Source organism: Pyxicephalus adspersus, chromosome 9 (genome assembly GCF_032062135.1).
Source record: "Pyxicephalus adspersus chromosome 9, UCB_Pads_2.0, whole genome shotgun sequence".
NCBI classification, from domain to species: domain Eukaryota; kingdom Metazoa; phylum Chordata; class Amphibia; order Anura; family Pyxicephalidae; genus Pyxicephalus; species Pyxicephalus adspersus.
In genome coordinates, this window is record NC_092866.1 from 55,390,925 (window position 1) to 55,411,814 (window position 20,890).

Genomic DNA, 20,890 nt, shown 5'->3' on the forward strand with positions numbered 1-20,890 from the left:
TTTGCTAAAACATATCAGTACAGAAAATTAGCTGTAACAAATGTACCAACTCGACCTACATTCCAGCATAGAAAAGATCTGCATCAATTATCTCCCCCACAGTAATTATGATAAAATGTAGCAAGAAGGTGTGAAACAGGAAATTATTTATAAGCAAACAAGCAATCCGTGGTGCATGTCAGATAGTGTCAATGATATGATATGGGAGATGCTCAAAAATCATCAGCTTGTACCAAAGTCATCTTTACACTGAATGAATGTGTCCAAACAGATTAATCATTTCAAATTCCTGCTATGTCTGCTAGGTGTAACGTATTATTTCTGTAATTGTAACGAGAGGAAACAAATACATGTAGTTTAAATAGGATGTCAAGCGACATTCTTTGCAGAAAATTACTATAAAACACAGCATTAAAATATGAGATAAGGTTTACTTAGACATTAAGTACCTTCATGTCGAAAATCCAAAAAATGTTTTTGTTAACTCCATGTATCTATAAAGATACATACTCTATGTAAGCTGTGCTGTCAGTGTGATGCGCTGTGATGCAAGGGTTGGCATAGACACAAAATCAGGTGCTAGACTGCACATTGACTGTTCTTACATGATACAAAATATAACATAAGGAAGTGTAGGGGGAAGGACTGTACACCCAGGTTCATTTATAAAGTATGTTAAGCATTGCTATGATTTGCATAAAGCAGCCCATATATATATATATATTTATATATATGTGATGTTGGCATAGACACAACGAAGAATAGGTTAGGTGTTATTACCATGTTACAGTACCAGGTCAAATTCTACTCTCTTTTACACTACTTCTCAAAGTGTAAAGCTATTTTTAAGGAGAAAGGAGAAGACAAAAGGTATACTTAGCCACAGTTAACATCTCTAGATATTCCATATAAGATAACAAAGTTCAGGTACACATAAACTTAAAAAAAGGGTGCAGCACCGCCCCTAATTCTCGGGCTGCCTAGGCGGTCAAGAATGAATGGGAGCGCAAAGCCTCCCATGATACCTACATCGGGCATGAGCAGAAGCAGCCTTTTTGCTGAAAGACAAAAATTTGCCGATCTCATGCATGCGCAGTGAGATCAGCAAATTTTTTTTTCATCCTTTGTCACCCAATCTTACGCCTGGGTCGGGTGACGTAGTATGAAGAACCTGGAGGAGAAGACGAAGATGGCGGCGCCCAGAGTGCCGGCTTCGGGACAGATGTCGGGACGACGTGGGACCAGATTCCGGACACCCCTGGACAGATCGTACTGCCCTGCGGGATTAAAGGTAAGTGTAGTTTTGTTTTTTTCGTTTTTGAGTAAAGTTCCTCTTTAAGAGATGAGCTGATCTGTAACATCTTGTAACTCTTTATTGACCAAGACAAACTCTGCAGTTGTTTCTTTTTGCATATCAAAGCACAGCTTGCTCCAGAAGTTAATGAATCTCTAGGCTCCATAAAGATTTTTTTTTTTGGTATTAGCTTACAGTATACAGTAACTGACACCAAGCTGCAAAACATCTGTTCTAATTGCATTTATTAAAATAATGTACCTGTTCCAACTTACATACAAATTCAACTTAAGAACAAACCTACAGTCCCTATCTCATATGTAACCCAGGGGCTACCCTTATATATTTATATTGTATACATTTGGATGTAGGAGGAACTCAAGGAAGCAATTGCTATAATACAACATGCAATGTACACTATCTGAATAGTCCACCCCTACACTCCCATAGCTAAAATGCAGCCATAAAAATACACATTTAGGGAGATATAGAATATTATACATCACCAATATATTAGTACAGATGAAGGCCAAATATTGCCAAATATCCTTATTTCTTTGTAACACCTCTCCCTAGCTAGAGTGCAGTTACAAAAAGTAAACCCACATTTAGATAACGCAACAGTCATTAAAGTTTTTTGAAACTGCAATTTCTTTGGCAGATATGCAGCATCTATGATGAGTGGAGCTTCAACAAGCTTAACTAAAGAATATGATAGTAATAGAAAATGTAAACAGAGTTAAGCCAAGTGTAGGGGACTGCCTTTTTCTATCTGCTAGCTGGGTTTTAACTTTGTAAAATGCAAATAAAGTTGTTAGTGCTTCCTGCCCCTGACAGTGGCCCTAGAAACCCGACCAGGATATATAAGAGGAAAGTGCAAGAAGTGCAGATGCAGAGATGAGAACATGTGCTCAGCCAGGGTAGGTGCCTGCATCCTTTCCAGAACACTGACTGCTGTGCCTGTGTGTAGTGCAATAATATATTATTACCCTCTCAATTGATGGGGTATATGTGATATCTGTTATCAGACATCACTTTGGGAAATCCCTACTGTCCGTGTATCAGCTACATACAAAAATATATATTGGCTCTGCTCTTTCAGTTATCTTTGCTGATCTGCACCCTCTGTCTAGTTACATCTTGCATAGGTTAGGCATCCGATGGCCCATAGGTAGCAGAGGTCTGGTTGCATTGGCAGATTACTGTGATTGTTAGGGTCTAAGTGGTAGTGCAGATAGATTGTTCCTGAATTCCAGAGACTTTGCCTGCATCCCTGCAATCCAGGATCACAGCATACACAGCCCAATTGTCAGTTGGAGGATTTCCTTGCTGCTGTTTTCAGGATCATCTCATCAGTTGGTTGCTACAACCAACTCCAAAGGCTTCTGCAACTCATCCTGATACTGATCATAACTGGAAGTATTTGTGGTTATAGACTATATATACCCGGGTATATCTGTGCACAATTCTCCTCAGGACTCTTGCTATGTGTACTCATTGATGTTTATGGATTGTAAATATTGTTATTACTGTTTTGAGATATAAAGCTTACAAATAATCCAACCTGTGTGTTCATTTAGCTGCAATGGTTAATGTTGTATGCTGGGTGTAGTGGTTCATCAGGTGCTGTTTTATATTACTGGTATTAATTCTGGTTGTCCCAGGAAGGCAGCCTCTCTGTCCTGGGTGGAGGCACTGCCAACTTTATTAGTATCCTCACTCTTCCACGAAGCTCTCTGGCTTCAGAGAGTTCTGACAATAGTAAATGTGAATATTGTGTGACTTCTTTTGTGAAACAACATGGCCTCTATTATCAACTCCCTAAAACATCTTCTCATCGAACTATAGTGAAAGAAGGCACAGCCTGGGGGGCAATACACTGTTCCCAAAACTTCAAAAGTTTGCAAATAGCAGTATTACTTTATTGGAAAGACTTTACATGGAAAACTGTGTGGAAAAAAACTGGAGTGGAAAAACTTTAGGTGCAAAAGCACTTACAATTAGGAGCTGCAGATTTTTTTTGCATAATATGAGGCGATAGCTCCACTTTAGGTTTTTTCATTAGAGTCTGCTCCCTGAAGTCAAGGCAGTTGAAAATGAGCCTATATTCCTATATTGGGCCCCTGCGCATTTCACTATGACTGCAATTGATGGGATCTCTGAACGTTTTGGGTTCCCGTGCAGCAGGTGAACCTGCCCTTTGTACTTTATACAAGGAGAAACATACACACTGAAAAAGTTCATGACTGCATTAGAACCGATATTCAACAAGAACATGCTGGCTCTGGCCAGGCGGCTTTCCTGTAATCATGCGCTCTCTCTTTATTTCCCTTCTTAGCATCTCTGATTCCAGTCTTTGACCACATTGTTGCCTGAACAAACCCCTGTTAATGATTCATGCTGTAAAAATAATTTAAGATAAAAACAGAGACCAGCGACTCCAGGTTATCTGGAGGTGTTTTTGTTCCTGTAACAAATCCCACAGAGAGAAACTTATCACGTGTAGGTGGAGGTATAGAGAGTAACACAGAAGTCTGATACAGTTCCAAATAAAATCTACGACAGAGGTAGGTTCTGTTGCAGACATTTGATCATTATCTTCTTTGCTTGTACATTAGGCTATGCACAGAACAACATTATTCCTATTTTGTTTCAAACCCCTATCCCATGTAAGATGGACCAAGTTTTAATAATTTCAGACTTAACAGACAGAGTGATCTTTATAAAAAGGATTACATTACTGATCAACACAAAGTAGCACTAAGGTATCAGTGGTCCACATAGCAATGCACAATCAAACACGTATGTGTGTGTGATTGCAAAAACCTAGAAATAGGTTTAGCAATATTTCCTTTTGTAGGAAACATCCATGGCAACAACATAAGGAAAGCCAATCGTTACTGGGGGATTGAAAGGATCGATTTGAAAAGTCACTGCTCCACCCATACCCAAAAAAAGGTTTTCCAACAAAAGTATGTGATTCAAGTTATGGAAGCTAGTGCCAAAATGCCGTCTACTTACCCTTGGCAAAGATACTCCAAAATTGCATTCTAGGGACATGAACATACTAGGAAGGTGCAGGTGTTTTATTACAACAGTCAAGGGTTTATTTTCAATGAATAGTCAGAGTCTATAATCATGTTGTTAACTACAGCTCAGAAAATTATATGTCCCAGCCAAAATCATAGTAGAAGGCCAGTTCTGGGGGAAGCCAGTTAACCTAGCAGAATATTTTAGGATGTGCAAGGAAACCTGTGCAAACATGAAGAGAACATACAAATGCCATGTATGATTGTTTTAATTCTCTATTTCCTGTGAGGATGTGAAGAACAGGAAAAACAAATGGTGATCATTAGATTTTTTTCTGAGGTCCAACCAGGAGGCAGAAATTAATTCTTACCATTTTTGTGATTCAAACTAAACATTTGTTTAATAACTGGAATAATTTTACTGACATTTTAAAGATATAAGAATGCTATTGCCATGGGCACTATACAACATGTCAAGTATTAGGGGTAAACAGAGCTGGCAAGGACAGAGCTTTGTACCCTGAAGGTCAACACTAAGGAATCATTGTGGGATTCACAGCTTCCTGGAACTGCAGTACATTGTACATTAAATCCACAATTTCTGGGGCCACAGAATGACAAAATACCACTTAAAGAAGGGTCAGTTGCAATAACGTTTACATTTTGTGATACTAAATCTCATGGCTGAAACCTTAAACATTTCTCAATAACCACATAGTTTTTTCAGATTATTCTTTTTATTTTACTATACTACATTAATAAAAATATCTTAGTTTCTTACAAAAAATCATGAACAGTTTGTCAATATTTTTTTATTATTAATTTAGTACTAGTCTATACAAACTGGACATCTATAGAAGGAAACTGCATCAATAATAATTTATCGAAGGGACATAGACTCTGCACAAGAGATTATGCAAAGCCTACACGAACTGTCATTGTGTGTCAACAGAACGGTCCCAACTGCATAGGAAAGCTGCCCAAACGAATTAATTTAGAGAAAAGTAGTTGACGTTGTTCTAAGCATCTCATTAGCCTCTGTAATGAAGGACGTCTCACTGAAGTGCCAATGAAGTAACAACTGGAGTGGATCAGAATACAGAATCTGCTATATGCTGGTTCAAGGTGTTCAAGTATCTTTGAGTGAGCAGAAAAAGACCGGGAAGTCAGGAAAAATATGTGATTTATGATAAGTGGAAGTGCAGGTGATAAAACACCATAATATGAACACAGTACCAGATAGGAGTTATTAGTCTAGGTGTAAAATGAAATAAAAGGAAATAAAAATCCATCAAAAAGATAATTTGATTCAAGTGCCGTATCACAGATCCCTCACAGCATTAAAATAATGAATATGCTAAGCAAAGACAAAGAGTTGCATGACAGTTTTGAAATAAAAAAAAAATATCTTTGTAATATATTAAGTTTTTAAAGAGTATTCATATAAGATGAGGCTGTGGGAACTTTGGGCAGTAATTTAAGCCGGTGTTCTTGGAAGGCAATAAAATTAAATGCCTTTCAGAATGTACAGTATATGATGCCTTTGCATCTCTCAAAAGTACTTCCTGATTCTTTTGAACAATAAGGGTGCCCACCTGCCGAAATATCATGTAGCCAGGATATAACGCAGCAACAATGTGTGGCAACACGAAGTGGCCATGAATAGACTGTGGGAACCAGGCTGATAACCGAGTTAAGGTTCTTCAAATGAAGCGAGAAAGGGATGGATATTACATGGTTAAGGGCCGTTACAGAGCCAGATACATGCATTGAACTTCTGCCTCTGGTACCGCCAACTGGCCAATTCCAACATTAGGTAGCGTTCCTATTTACAGCCACCTCTGGTCGCTACACATCACTGCAATATATCCTGAATGCATGGTATTTTGGATGTTGTTTCGTCCAGTGTAAGTCAGTGTTATCTACACCTTGAAACAACAATCTACGAATCACCACCATTGTTCCCGAAGTTCCATTTAAAGGCGTGCTTTTTTGCATCCTTGACTAGTGTCTAACTTTTTGTTAACTGCGATTTGTGATGTGGCTATCAGGCAACAACTTCCTATCTTATTCATCAAGGGTGCCCACCCACTACAGAGAAGCAAAACAGCTGCCAAAAAAATTTCCATACTGCAGATAAGTAATACAGGATCTCCTACCTGCCTATAAACAGTATTGAACAGTGAAGAACATAAAGCAGTCTGATGAGTTTATCTCCTGAGTTAACTATGCTTTTCTCTTATCAGCATATACTTTGTCAACACATAAGCAATATACCATACTTACAACGACTAACATACTCTAGCCACTGCCCTTTATCTCTTGTATAAGGCAATGATTTTCAACACTAGTGTGCTGCGAGAGATGTTCAGGTTTACCGTGGGAAATTATCAAATTACCATTTTAGAGTGTCTGTGCTGTACTGACTGGCAGAGTAATGTAATACTCTTCCATGTCAGTGGGTGGCAGTAGGTAGCCTATTGGTCTTGTTTATTCTTAGAGACAACAGAATTAGCTACAGAGTGTAATTTTGTAACATTTTTGATTTGTGGTGTGCCGCAGAAATTTTTCAATGTAAAAAATGTGCTGAATTAGCTACACAGTGTCATTTTGTAACATTTTTGATTTGTGGCGTGCCCAGTATTTTTTCTATGTAAAAAATGTGCCGTGGCTCAAAAAAGGTTGAAAAAAAACTGGTATAAGAGATTGTAAAGTCTGATAGCAAGTCAAATTTAGATACTTACACTATTTGCTTTGAAAAATATACTTATTGCTTTTTTAACACATACCTGATGTTTCTTACCTGCCTGCAGTTCTTTGTCTATTTTAGTTCTAGCTTATTTTAACAAACATGCACTTTCCCTATAATCCACCATTTCAACAACAAAGCATTCCATTTTGAACATCTATTAAGGAAAACGAAACTACAAGCTAAACAGGAAAAATTTGTTAAAATTAAAAGCAAATATTTAACATTACATTATAGGTTTTGAGGGATTGTCAATATTTGAAATACTGATATATTGGAAGATACTGTGTATTTGCAATATATCCTCCTCTCGCTATGTCGCTAAGTTTGCACTATTAATAGGAAAATGATTTCGCTTGTGTTAAAGTTAACACTGTATTGGGTGCACAGACCCAAAAACTGGCATAAGAAGGACTGAAAGCCTGTGCCATCTCCACCCTTAGGCAACACATTTCCAGAAAAAAAGTACTACAGGTCCCCCACCAGCCAAAAGAATGCTTGAAAAACACAAATTCCCTAACTCTAAAACCTTATTTCCCTTTCTCTGTATGTTTTTTGTTTTAGCTCTTTTCAGAAATATAGCTGAATGGAATATTGGAAGACAATAAGTCAGCAGAACAGGCAGCACAAGTCACCACTCAATAAACTAATGCAAGCTCCACAAATGCATATAATCTCATGAGGTTGCAGCCTCAGACTATTTCGAGCGCGAATATCACATAATTTGTGATGCCATGGCAACCACTAGAACTTCAGGCTAACCCAGAACTTCCATATCCTTGGGTAACATCTTCCTCAGAAGAGTCTTCTGCCACATTAGATATAACCAAATTGTCTGCCCAGCTGTAAATAATTCATAGAGTTTGTAAGAATTAACCCTGCCAGTGCTGTCTACAACCTGCTTTTGGACCCAAGTGCTTGGTTGTGTTCTAGGTCACAAAAAAAAAAGAAGATTACAATAATATTGGTACTTGTTCTGGTGCATTAGCCCTGTACATGGGCTGTCGCTGATGAGCGGTAACATTTTGGCCCAGTGAAGCCAGCTGCAAGTAAAGGGGTTAACAAAAATCCAGGGCAAGTGTGGGTAATATTTAGCTAATTTTAAACATGCTATTTTCCATTCTAAAAGAACAAAATGAGCGGGGAGCTGTGCATCAGTGTGTCTAGGGACACAGATGTTTTTTGTCTTAACGTATCAAGTCGTCAAAGGCGCATTAGAAGAATGGTGATTTATCCAGCAAGTCAGAGGAGTCTCCCGCCAGTAACGGCACAATCAAGTGAAATGTGTGTCCAATTGGAGGTAAAAATCACTTATGGCCAATACAAGTTTACTTTCCCACTGTACATCAGGCAATGTAAAAGCAGTGATTGCTGAACCCTAAAAAACCTACCAGGAGACGCAGTGCTATCCATCTATGCAATGTACAAAGAAGCACTGCAAACCTCAGAACTGCTGCAGAAGCATAAGGCATGCAGATTCACTGATACTGTATATTGATGCAGCAGAGCCAGCTTATCCATGCTGAATCAGCTACAGCTAAAAAGACTCTTAAATCCCCTTGTGACCCCTTCCAATTTTCAATAAGATAAAGTTATTTTAAGTGAGCATGCTTAACAGTTTGACACACAAATCAGAAGCACTGATACGCATAAATACTCAACTGTAGCCATTTGCTGTATGAATGTATCAATCTTGATGTTAACTTTTATATCTATTTTTGGTCATGAGTAGACATTTCAAACTTTTATAAAAAATTGGTAAATTTTTTTTAGTCAACCTTTAGTTAACCTCTCCCCATTACAAGTCACTATACAGGAGTGTTATTGGTTCCAACGCGCTGACTAAAATGTGAGATGATAAAAATAGACAATGGCTATATCTAAACATGTTACTCATGGCTGATTTAAAGTGCATATTTTAAAGAGATATGAGAGATCTGCCCATCAGCTTTAGTATCATCTTGGAAGATTATTGTTGAGGGACACACAGTAAAGGGTTTATCCTTTTTTCACAGTAAAGCAAGCAATCCTTACAAAGAACTGAGTAGTACTCTTATACACTGTTTCTAATATTTAATCACATAAAGTGATCGCCAATGTTTTGTACCTCTTTGCTGTTATAATTTTATTGTAATTTCAAATTTTCCCTGGCATGCCAACTGCTGCTGAAACCTGGTATCATCTTGCTGAAATACAAATACCATGGCATCTGAACAGTATGCCTGCGGTAGGCCCTAGGTACATCTGCTCTCAATTTATGTAATGCTATATTATACATCTTATTGTTGGTGCTCTTACAAAATAAAGTAGGGCCCCACAAAACTAGGTAAATTGTTGCAAAACAAAACTTAAAGGAGGGGACCTATTCATGTTACACCACAAATAGTTTAATAGGAAAGATATGCAGGCTGCTAATGTTGACCAGTTTCACAAAATGCTAATTATATGGCTTTCTCGGGTGTCAATATTTTCTAAATCTGACAGAAAAAAAAGCATTTAACCAGTAAAGTCAGAATCACTGCAGTGACTTAATAGGTATACCAGCCAGGCAACTATAATTTCAGAAAAATAGGGCAGATATGTCATCCTATATAATTCTCTCAGTATTGTTTCAGCTGCTGCATGTAACCTATTTTCCAGTGGGTCATGTTATATTCATTTTAAACTCCCACTCATTAGGTGCAGATAAGAGGGGGAAAAGCAAAGGCTGCAAAAAGCTGCTGGACACAATGCATAAAATGTTGTTTTAATTTGTCATTTACAGATTAAGCTGTGGACATCCACTTGATAACCAAAACTAGAGAGGATATATACCATGTATTGAAGTAATGATTATCATGAATATCACAATCCTTTATTGATATGTGCCAAGTCCAGAAAAAAAGTATATATATTATTTAACCATTTAAGAGACATTTAAGAGGGAATATGATCACCCTGTATAAATATATAAATGATCCATATAGAGAATTCTCTTTCCGAATATTTACTTCAAGGTCATTACAAAGGACAACAGGGCACTTCTGGAGGAAAAGAAGTTTAGGATAAGGATAAGGAAAGGATTCTTAACTGTAGGGTCTGTGAAAATGTGGAATAGGCTCCCTCTGGAAGTAGTTTCAGCAAGTACTACCGTATGTATTGCTTTAGGAAAAACTTGGATGGTTTCTAGAAGCACATAATTTAATTGGAGGAATTTTTTTCCCTGTTGAAGCAAATTTGCTTTGCTCTGGATCAACTATGTCTATAGGGTTTTTTTCTGAGATATGTTCATTTCCCTGGTGGTTGAACAGTGTGAAAAAAAAGAGCACCAAAGATGTTGTGTAAAGTCCTCACCTATAATTAACCTCTGGACTTTACATTATGTGGCTGGCTCTTTTCTCCTGCAACACCATTATTCATGGGGGAAAGTATGAAATATGGGCCTGATCTACTAAAGCTCTCCAAGGCTGGAGAGAATACACTTTCATCACTGAAGCTGGGTGATCAAGCAAACCTGGAGTTGTCAATAATTTGATGAGTCAGGCTACCTTTAGATCAATGGGTTGTCCAAAGTAAGAAACATTACTGATTTTAACAATGGTTTGAGATGACGTTTTTTTTAAGGTGCCATAGACAGCACAATGTGCATTGCAATAATGTACTTGGGCCCTTAATGGAAGTCAACTCCCATCCATAGCTATGTACAAGTTCTGGGTAAGTAAAGCATCACTGTCCTGTAAAAAGGGGACAACCTGAAGATGGACAGTGGCAGCTTCAATCAAAGCCTTCCTAGGGATGTTTTCCCAGCTTTAGGTAAAATTCACTTTTTGGTATTATTTGAGGAAGCCACAAAAATGAGTTGCACTGACTGAAAACCAGTTAGTCTATGACCGGTCTTATATGTAAGTAAACTGCAAAGACACATATGAGGGTAGTGGTACGTGTGTGTGTGTGTTAATAGGGCACACTGTTTGACAGACCAAAACAAACCAATTAATTTTGTCATCTCTATCCTATAGCAGACTCGTCTGCTCCTCCCTTGCAGATTGCACAAATTGCTGCAGTATTTATAATTATAGAAACATATTTTTAAAAATGTTTTATCAAAAAGACCAAAAGAAAGCGTGTTTTGAAAAGGCACCCAGACCCAGAAACACACACAGTCACATCCATGTATAATTATACAGGAATAGAAAATTTCTGGCTAGGAACCTAGCAACAGTATCCAAGAATTTGTGAGTCTGCTAATCAACTGCACAAACTCACATACACACACATATACACTGAGCAGCTCATGCAGTAAAACAATGCTTCTCGTTCTAGCTTGGAGAGGTAATGACGAACCTTTCTGACAGGAAGAGGAACAGCCCATGTCCCCTAATCCATCTGAGAGATTGCTGCTTGCCAAGCGCCCCCCTCCAAAACAATAACATCCGAGTAAGATTCTCCGGATGGGAAGGTTAGCATGGTGAAATTTATTCAGCGTTGGCTTTGGTGCAACTGAAGATAGCTTTGGTAGGGCCGCCTGTCAGTGCTTCTCTTCCGAAACTCCATTTTTTAGCAGCCATAGTAAAAAAATAAAAAAATAAATAAAAGCTAGGGCTTAACACATGCTTCCTAAACCCTCTCTCCTCATTTACTCACAGACAGCTGTATGCAAGCAGTAAAGGATTAACTTTTTTTCCAGCCACCATGGTTTTAAATCCATTATTTACCCCCCCTTTTCTGAAATCCATAGAAGACAAGCAGCAGAGAAAAGAATGACAATGGGGATCTGCACATTAAAAAAATGGGTCAAAGGTTCAAAGTGTACCTGTTGTTTACTAAAAGCAGTGGTTATCAATTTGTGAACTACCAATTTTCAGATTATGATATACTACAGAAGAGGATTTAGGAAACAATATTATTCTTTAAAAGAAATGTACCGTTTATTAAATGAAAGTGACTAAAAGGGGGTGTAAATATACTTTTTGCAGTATTTTAGGAATTTTTTCTTAGGGATGAATGTACCCTATGGCTCTTTTGGGGCAGTTACTAGAGGGGGCAGAACAAAAGCATAGTCTAGAGATTTATCTCAATAAGTTTTCCTTTATTTGGACAGCCTTGGTGCTCACTTACGTACATTTACTTATCTCTTGATTGCGGGAATGAGCTGTCAGTTGGTAGTTCTGAACCAAAACCAAAACCAAAACCAACCTGTTATCCTGTTATATGAATGACAATATCTGTACCAATACATAACTGGTTTAACAACAGAAGCAACAGAGCATGCTATGTCAGGGTACATAAATTACACGTGTCTCCAACAGCACAATTTTTCACATAGGTTGCTAAATTTACCATTTTATTTTAAGTGACCCCTACTTCCAGAAAGCAATAAAGCGAGACTAAAGCAAAAAATGTTTTGTTACTGTGAGATGATTGTGATTGTCCTGGGTGAAAATTTACACACCTGTACGTGTCCCACAGTGTTTAGAAATTTGCTGGGCCAAATCACTATACACTAACAGGGAGTAAAGTCTTTGTAATAGGTCACCTTCTGATTGTCCTCCCCCCACCATACAATAGAACAGGCTGTTCCCCAGTAGCCTGTCTGCACAACTGTCACCAGAAATGATCACTAGCTGTTGTTTCAAGCAATTAGTGAGCATCTGTACAAAGTTCTTACTGTAACCAATAAGGTTTAATCTTTATAAGACATCAAATTGATTTTTTTCTACATACATTTACTGGAACTGAAAATGTAAAATGAAACTGCTGCCTAGAAGAATCGCCAAGTCTTTTAATTCACACTGGACTTCAATTATTTGCATTGCGGAGGTAAGGAGTAGTAGCTTTATTATAATTATAATAATAATAAAGAGGATTTATATAGCGCCAACATATTACGCAGCGCTGTACATTAAATAGGGGTTTCAAATGACAGACAAATACAGACAGTCATGATCGATAATTGTCATTAGTAACAATCTTTCACAATCATTTCCAGAGACAAACAACTGAAAGATGAATGAATGAGCGCTGTACATACAGAGCCATTCGGTTCTTTGGAGAGGGGAGGGGGGAGAACGAGAAAGCAGAACCCCACTGCGCTCGCTCCCCTTTACTTCCATTGCAGGCGTTCATCTTCCCTTGTCCATGAATCCACCAGGACGCATCCATGAACGATGTTGGACGACCTCTGTACACATGCCGGATTCCCGTCTGAGACAAGCCTGACGGGGTCTGTATTGGACTGAGAATCATCTGATGTGTGTACATAGCCTCAGGTGTACCTCAGGTGGGGGGGGTGTCAATCCACTAAGCAATGATGTCTGCTTCCACACAAAGAGCAAGGAACACACACTTTAGTATGCTGTAGGGGGACATCCTTTTCTACTTAGGATGAAGTTGCTTTAAAATTAACTTTAAGAGCCCTTTCTCTTTTATGGGTGCTTCTTCAAAACATGTGTGCCTGTGCATGCTATGTGGGTGCCCATCCACTGTGTTACACACTACCTGACAACTTGCAGTGGTCCAAAAATCAGATCTGATCAATTTTCAGGGGTACGCCACACCAAACTGTGTGTGTAGTACCCAACAGTAATAGTGCTTTTGGGCACTATTAAGTATAATTGGCATTTTTATTACCACTTTATTGCATTGTATACAGTATGTGTGAACTGGCCAAAAGAGTTTCCCCTCATGTTTCTTTGCACCTGGAATGTATTTAACTAAGTTTACCTAAAAGTGATCATACGGCAACATACAACAGATTCCACCATGCAAATATTTAACAAATTTAAAGCAAAAATTAAGAAGCCATGTGTGAAAAACTAAGTACACCTTATGATTCAGTAGCTTCTTGAACTACCTTTAGGAGCAAAAACTTGATGCATTCCTTTTCTGTATGACTTTATCTCTCATATCTTTGTGGAGGTATTTTCGACCACTCTTCTTTACAACTTTGCTTCAATTCAATAATGTTTTCAGACATGTATTTATGCCCAGCCCTTCTATAGTCCCACCACAACATTTGGGTTGGGATTTATACTTTATTGGGCCATTTCAACACCTTTTTTACCATTCTGTAGTAGATTTGCTTGGTATCCTTGCCCTTTTACATGACTTGATTTCAGTTAGGCTTTAGCCATCACACAGATGGCCTTACTTTTCACTCAAGAATACTTTGTATTGAAAAGTTAATGGTCAGGACTGCAAAATAAGCCCAAATTAAACCCTCCACCATCTTTCAAGGCTATTGAATATAGATGTTTGTGAAAATATGAGATTCGTTTTTTTTCCTCCAAATGTGACACTGTGGGCCTGATTTACTAAAGCTCTCCAAGGCTGGAGAAGACACAGTCAGTGACAAAGTCAGTGAAGTTGGATGATCCAGAAAACCTGGAATGAATCTGGTCCAAGATTTAAAATATTTGCTAGCAAATTACTTTGAAGAAATCCATTCCAGGTTTGCTGGGTCACCCAGGTTCCTTGATGAAATGGTTTCTTCCTGGAGAGCTTTATTAAATCTAGGCCTGTGTATTATGGCCAGACATCTTCACTTTGGTCTCAACTGTCCAAAGCACACTGTTCTAGAAGATGGCCTTTGTTTTAAGAAAAAAAGAGATTTTCTTCTTTTCATATATATAAAACAAATGTCTACACATAATAAAAATTAGTATTTCAGTGCAACACAGCATTTTGTTTCTATAAATCCATATTTATTGGCCCTGATTTAATAAAGCTCTTCACGGGTGAAGAGGATACACTTTCATCAGTTAAGCTGGGTGATCTAGCAATCCTGGAAAAGATTTCTTCAAAGTAATTTGCTATGAAACGTTCTGGCCTCCTGGGCCCAAAAATCCTGGGCCCATCCGAGGTTTTCTGGATCATCCAGCTTCACTGATGAAAGTGTATCTTCTGCAGCTTTGAAGAGCTTTAATAAATCAGACCCACTGTGTCAAATCGACACACCTATAAAACATTCTAAGTCTTGTATGATAAAACAGATTGTATTGCACTTGCCTAATAAATTATTCATGACATTATTTATATTTTCAACTTGGTTGCAAGAATTATTTGGAGCTCTGCAGAGCACCAGGCAGAAGTGGAGGGTTGTAGCTGCAGTAATAGCGAGATCCTCCTCTCCAATTTGGCTCTGTGTTGTATAGTAAAGATGTGAATTGCCAAGCCTCGAAGCCAACGGCAGCAGAATTTCCATTTATAAAGGGACCGCAGATCCCATGAATAAAATGAACCATTTTTCTTTGTCAAGAAACCTGACGTGTAAGCATAACAAATGAAATTGCGGATACACTGTAATAAGGCCCATGATACCTCATTCCTAATACTCCTATTCTACTGAGAAAAACAGGCCTTTGCAGAGCAACTATCTAAATGCTGCAGACTTTTTTGCAGGTTGTTACCTTCTTCTGTCTATACGGTATATACTGTGACAGGGTCTGCATTAGGGGGCACACTAGAAAATTGATACAAAAAGTCCCCACTCTTTGATGGGGCTCTAGTCTTAACCTGTGCATCCTAAGAGTGGCTGCAGGTCCCTTATATTAACTATAAAGTGTGAATACCACTGGTCTTTTGGGTAAATAAAGCATATTATGATTGCCCTATAACACCCATGAAGTTAGAATATTTCATAAATCAGAATGTCAGCTGACAATTGTTGAAATATTAGGAGGGACAGGAAAGGCATAGAAAATGGGAGATGAGCAATGTTGGCAGAGGTTTGGCCTATCTCTATGCTTATGGGTGACTTACATGCACTTGTTTGTCTTGTTTTCATTTATTTGTGTCTTTCAGATTGTAATCTACTGTGGACAAGGTACCTCCCTAAAAGATAAATTGGTGCATAGTCACTATGAAATTAAGAGGAATTTAGGAAGGATAGAGGCTGAGGGAGGTACTTTCCCTTGCAGATTGTGCAACCAATGCACTTGCATACATAGAAGTGGGGACAGCATACAGATCCCTCTACACCTTACAGGTTCTGCCTTACAACTGTTTTCAAGCCAGAAAGTGAGGGGACATCTCCCTAACAAAAACACAGACGTTAAAAACCCAACAAGAGGTTCTTGCCTATTCTGCTACAAAAAAATTCCTATCCTACTACAAAAATGTAACTCCTTTTGCCCTCTGCATACTTGTTTTTTGATGAACTGGGACTTGGAAGTTATAGTTATCAAAGAATAAGAATGTTGGAAGATTCTCCATGTCAAAGTGAGAAGAAATTTTCCAAACAGGGACACAAAAAACAAACAATTTATGAAAGTTTGTCCTATGAAGACCGAAATCTTGCCAGCTCTGATAAAAAAAAATTAGTTTTAACTGCAGTTAGGCTTTAAAACGAAACGATAAACAGAAGTGGATGACCGCTACTGGATCTACCTAACAACCTAAAAAGCCCAAAGCATTATTATTATTATTATTATTATACAGTATTTATATAGCGCCATCATATTACGCAGCGTTGTACAGAGTCCATAGTTGTGTCACTAACTGTCCCTCAAAGGAGCTCACAATCTAATGTCCCTACTATAGTCACATATCATTAATGTAGTCTAGGTCAATTTAGGGGGAAGCCAATGAACCTAGCTGCATGTTTTTGGGATGTGGGAGGAAACCGGAGTACCCGGAGGAAACCCACGCAGACACGGGGAGAACCTGCAAACTCCATGCAGATAGTGTCCTGGCTGGGATTAGAACCTAGGACCTAGCGCTGCAAAGGCCAGAGTGCTAACCCCTGAGCATCTCCCTGCTGTTCAGTCCTACAAAGAACATTTTCTTGTTTAATTAGTCCTGTTCTGGCTTTGAATACTGTACCAATGTGCAAACAAAAATAAAGAGCTTGCTACCTTAAACATATAAATAAGATCCGGTTTCTTTAAGAGATGCTTAGAACATATACCTGTATATATATTTAAAATTCTTGCAGAGTTGGCTTGAAGGTATTCCTTTGATGAAGGCAGCTCAGCAAAGCATGCATTTAAATTAGGTAGAATGAAGGAACTTTATGTAATGAATGTATTACAGCCTCTTCATTGTGTATAAAGAATTCTTCCTTGTTTAGGCACAGGAGAATTAGTAGCTATTTTACACTAAGCGACAAGTAAAACATTTGCTTTGGCTCAGTGTTATGATGAAAATGCCAAATGAACATAATGCTATGTTGCACCAACCAGTTACTAGAATTAAAAGACATTTACTAAAGCCATCTAGAACTGTGCTTATATTTATCTCCCAAGTGTTTTATTTATCCATATTTGGGCACCCCCTATTGGCATTCTATGTGAACTACATTGAATTTGTAAACCTTTCTTAAAATTAGATTTTTAACAAGAAAACTAAACAAGAAAAGAAAGCAGAGATGTTACCCATAACAACCAATTAGTTTTTTCGTTTTTTTTTCCCGTTTGTTATAATTACTCACATGTATTACAGTTTTCTAAAAAAACAAAAAAAGTTGCTTGCCATTTAGGCAAAAAGGCATTTGCCGCGTTTTGCTATGTCTTCATTATTGTGCAGTATGCTGTATTTTAACATGTACTGCAGAGTAAGGAAAGTCACTTATAGTGAATGATCTACCAATGCACCACAAACTTACCTTTTAACACACCTGCTTTTTTTCATAGCACTACATTGACAAAGAGGGTTCTCATCTGTGTGTCATGCAGCAAAAGCAGGTTCATTGCATGTGTTAGGGAAGTGCATTGGAGATGGCATTCAAAATAATGGTACCACAATACACAACTTTTCATGTACTTTTGTAGGTTGTAGTTACTGCAACACAAATGCCTGAGTCTGGCCCCTAACTCTAATACACTAACAGGTCTGCTGCTAAATGTGAATTTAGACCAATAGTTTGAACAGTTTAATAAATAGGTCAAGAATCTTAAAACACAGCACACATGAACACAATATTATGCAAATCCAATTGTTTTTCTCAGTTAACAAGACCAATCACTTCATGTCCAATAAGGAATAAAAAAAAGCATTTTTCACTTAGTTTGCTGTTATATGTGCTTTAGTCCAGACTGATTAATGGCATCTGAACTAAACGTTAGCCCAATGTGTTCTGTGCAGCTCAGTCTCAACAAAATTACACATTTTAGATCTGCTTGACTGCAAATATATATATATGCTTTATATGCATGATCTGGGAAAGATCACCCAATTTAGGGAATTCATTCACTAAAATTCATAAACTATATAATTCTCACAAACCAAACAATATGCAGATTTACCTAATTTGTAAATTATATTATAGTATAGTATCACTATGCATAGTTTTTATCTACTCAGACAGCAAATTGTAAATATCTCATATTTTACATATTAGAATGGATATATACATTTAAAACATATGACAATAACAAAGCACATACAGAATCCTAGTGGATTTCATAAATATGTACACAAATTACAAAAAATAACAGTTAACCTTTTTTATTGAGATTCCTGACATACATTAATGTAAAATTGTACTTTGTCCACTCAAAACAAACTAACTGGCCCATTTACCTGTGGAGACTCTTAGGGTTCATAATGAAAATGCAGTGCATCATAATGCAAATATATATTTAGGTGAAATGGGTTTAAAAGAAAGAAGTGACAGTACAGTTTCATTTATTTGCTCTAGTTTTCGGCTCATTTAGTATGAATGGGCTACATTAAAGTAAAACAAGTTAGAAGTTATGGAATGGGAAAATGTAAACCAATCCTTTAAACAGTAAATTATTTTTGTTGCTATTATTGTCATTTTGCAAGGAAGGGACATTTCTAAAAATTTAGGAAATTTACCCTTCTGGAGATTGCAATAGAAAAGAAATTTTTATTATAAATAAATTAAAAACTGACTGTGTAGCAATTACAGTTCCAATGTTAAATTTAGGTACAAGTGTATTGTTTTCCTTGAAGTGTCCCTAGGGCAAGGTAAACATGTTTTATAAATACTCCATGTGAGATACAGAACTTGCATGCATCTTCCAATTTTGCTTACTTACCAATATCAGTTTCCTTATGGTTTTTAATGAACTCAGCAAGCTCAAAATTTCCAGCAATTATGGCAACCTGCAACAATAAATTGTATAATTAATCAGCTTTTTTTTTCATTTTAAAATGTAAACAATATGATTGTTTTAATAGTAAAACTGTTTCGACTTGCATTCTGGCTTCACTATTAAAGATGCCTAGTACACCAATTTTTAAAGCAGTGGTCGCCAACTGGTGGTCCACAAGAAAATTTTGGTGGTCTACAGAAAAATTTGAAAATTTCTTGCAATTTTAATGTTTTATTAATATTAAAAGAAAAATAATATTCTAATAAATTCTTATATTCTGAATGACATTTTTTGCCTTTATATTGCACTCAATTCACAAACTGTACTAGAGACAGAAAAACAAGGGGGGTGCAGTGTGACGTCAGTGTAGTCTTAAGTTGAATAAGGCAACCGTTGCCGAGCCGTACATTTCAGTGTTGTTTCCACACTTACAACAGTCACCCTGATCCGCGAATACCGATTCTCATCCGATTGTTTTATTTAGTTTGTTTATTTCTCAGATGCTCTTTTAGGTAAGTATGACCTTAACTGTGTATTTTCTTTACCTGTTATATTTAATGGCATCAAATAGTTTGACTTTGATAACTTTCATTTCTTATTTTTTCTTAGATTCCAATTAAATAAACCCATAATGACTGAGAAAAATCAAACAAATATTTAGCATTTCTTTAGAAATACCAAAGATAATGCAACTAATGATAATTGTAACAATAGTAATACTTAACTGTGAGCTGATGATTGAATCAGAGCCTCCACAGTCCTCGTCAGGCACCTTCAGGAAGATCATTACTTAACAAATGTAATTTATCTTTTTTAAAAAAATTCATATTAATGGTCCGCGGGTTTTAAAATTATGAATACAGTGGTCTGGGAGGTCTGAAAGGTTGGCAACCGCTGTTTAGACATAGAGGGTACAGATGCACTACTGCAATCCCTAGGTAAAATACTCAGAACTGGAAAAAAGGATCTGAATGCATCCAAGCATACTAAACACCTTTTACAGTTTCTCAAAGTTCAAAACAAAAAGATGCAACGTCAATGGTATTAATGAAAAATAGTAAACGCTTAACATCATGTTGGGTGTTGTTCCTCTGTCCCTACTGTGCTGGCTTTGTGCTGAAAGACCTCTAACTTTTGGTACGGGACTTTTTTTTTTTTTTTTTTTTTTTTTTTAAATCTAAGTTCCTTCTCTTCAATTTAGATCAAATGCCAAATGTTTTTGGTTACATGACTAGAAATCATGCAATGACAGCAAAACAAAGATTCCAGACAACTTATTCTCGTGTTATATATTAGTTTAGTCCCATTGTACTGGATTTATAAATGCATATGGTGGCAGCCATGTTTGCTCTATTTATATACATTTGACAATCTGTTGAAAATGAAGCAACGTTGATTTCGATTTATTTGCCGATTATCCCAAACCACAAAAGACAGATGGGTAACCACTAGAGGGAGTGTTCAGTATGAGCCTAAAATATTTTACAGAAGGTATGCTAACTGACTTACTAAACTTTACACCAATAAGGTAAAACACATAGTTTACTTTTAGCTAAAATACTATGTGTTTTTTTCCTTCCAAAATGAACTACAAACCATGGGGTTCCAGATAATTGGTATGGTAACAGCATCAATACAAGTGCAAACATACACATGTACTTTCCAGCTGAGCCTCTATTGAATTGTCTCTAGTATTACACATCAAGAAACATGCAGTTCAAAACACTGATCAGCCATATTTTGTCAACTTGACAGTGAATCCTTGTTGGTTTCATTCAGC

General features: G+C 37.2%; 1 protein-coding gene across 1 annotated transcript in view; it reads right to left on the reverse strand.

The window, feature by feature from the left end:
- The window catches only part of LOC140337757 (SH3 and multiple ankyrin repeat domains protein 2-like), a 155,614-nt gene that overhangs the window by 18,848 nt on the left and 115,876 nt on the right, over window positions 1-20,890 (reverse strand). Inside the window, exon 10 of the mRNA XM_072421556.1 lies at window positions 19,054-19,120. Within this exon, the coding sequence (XP_072277657.1) occupies window positions 19,054-19,120 (67 nt within the window). The remainder of the gene's footprint in view (window positions 1-19,053; window positions 19,121-20,890) is intronic.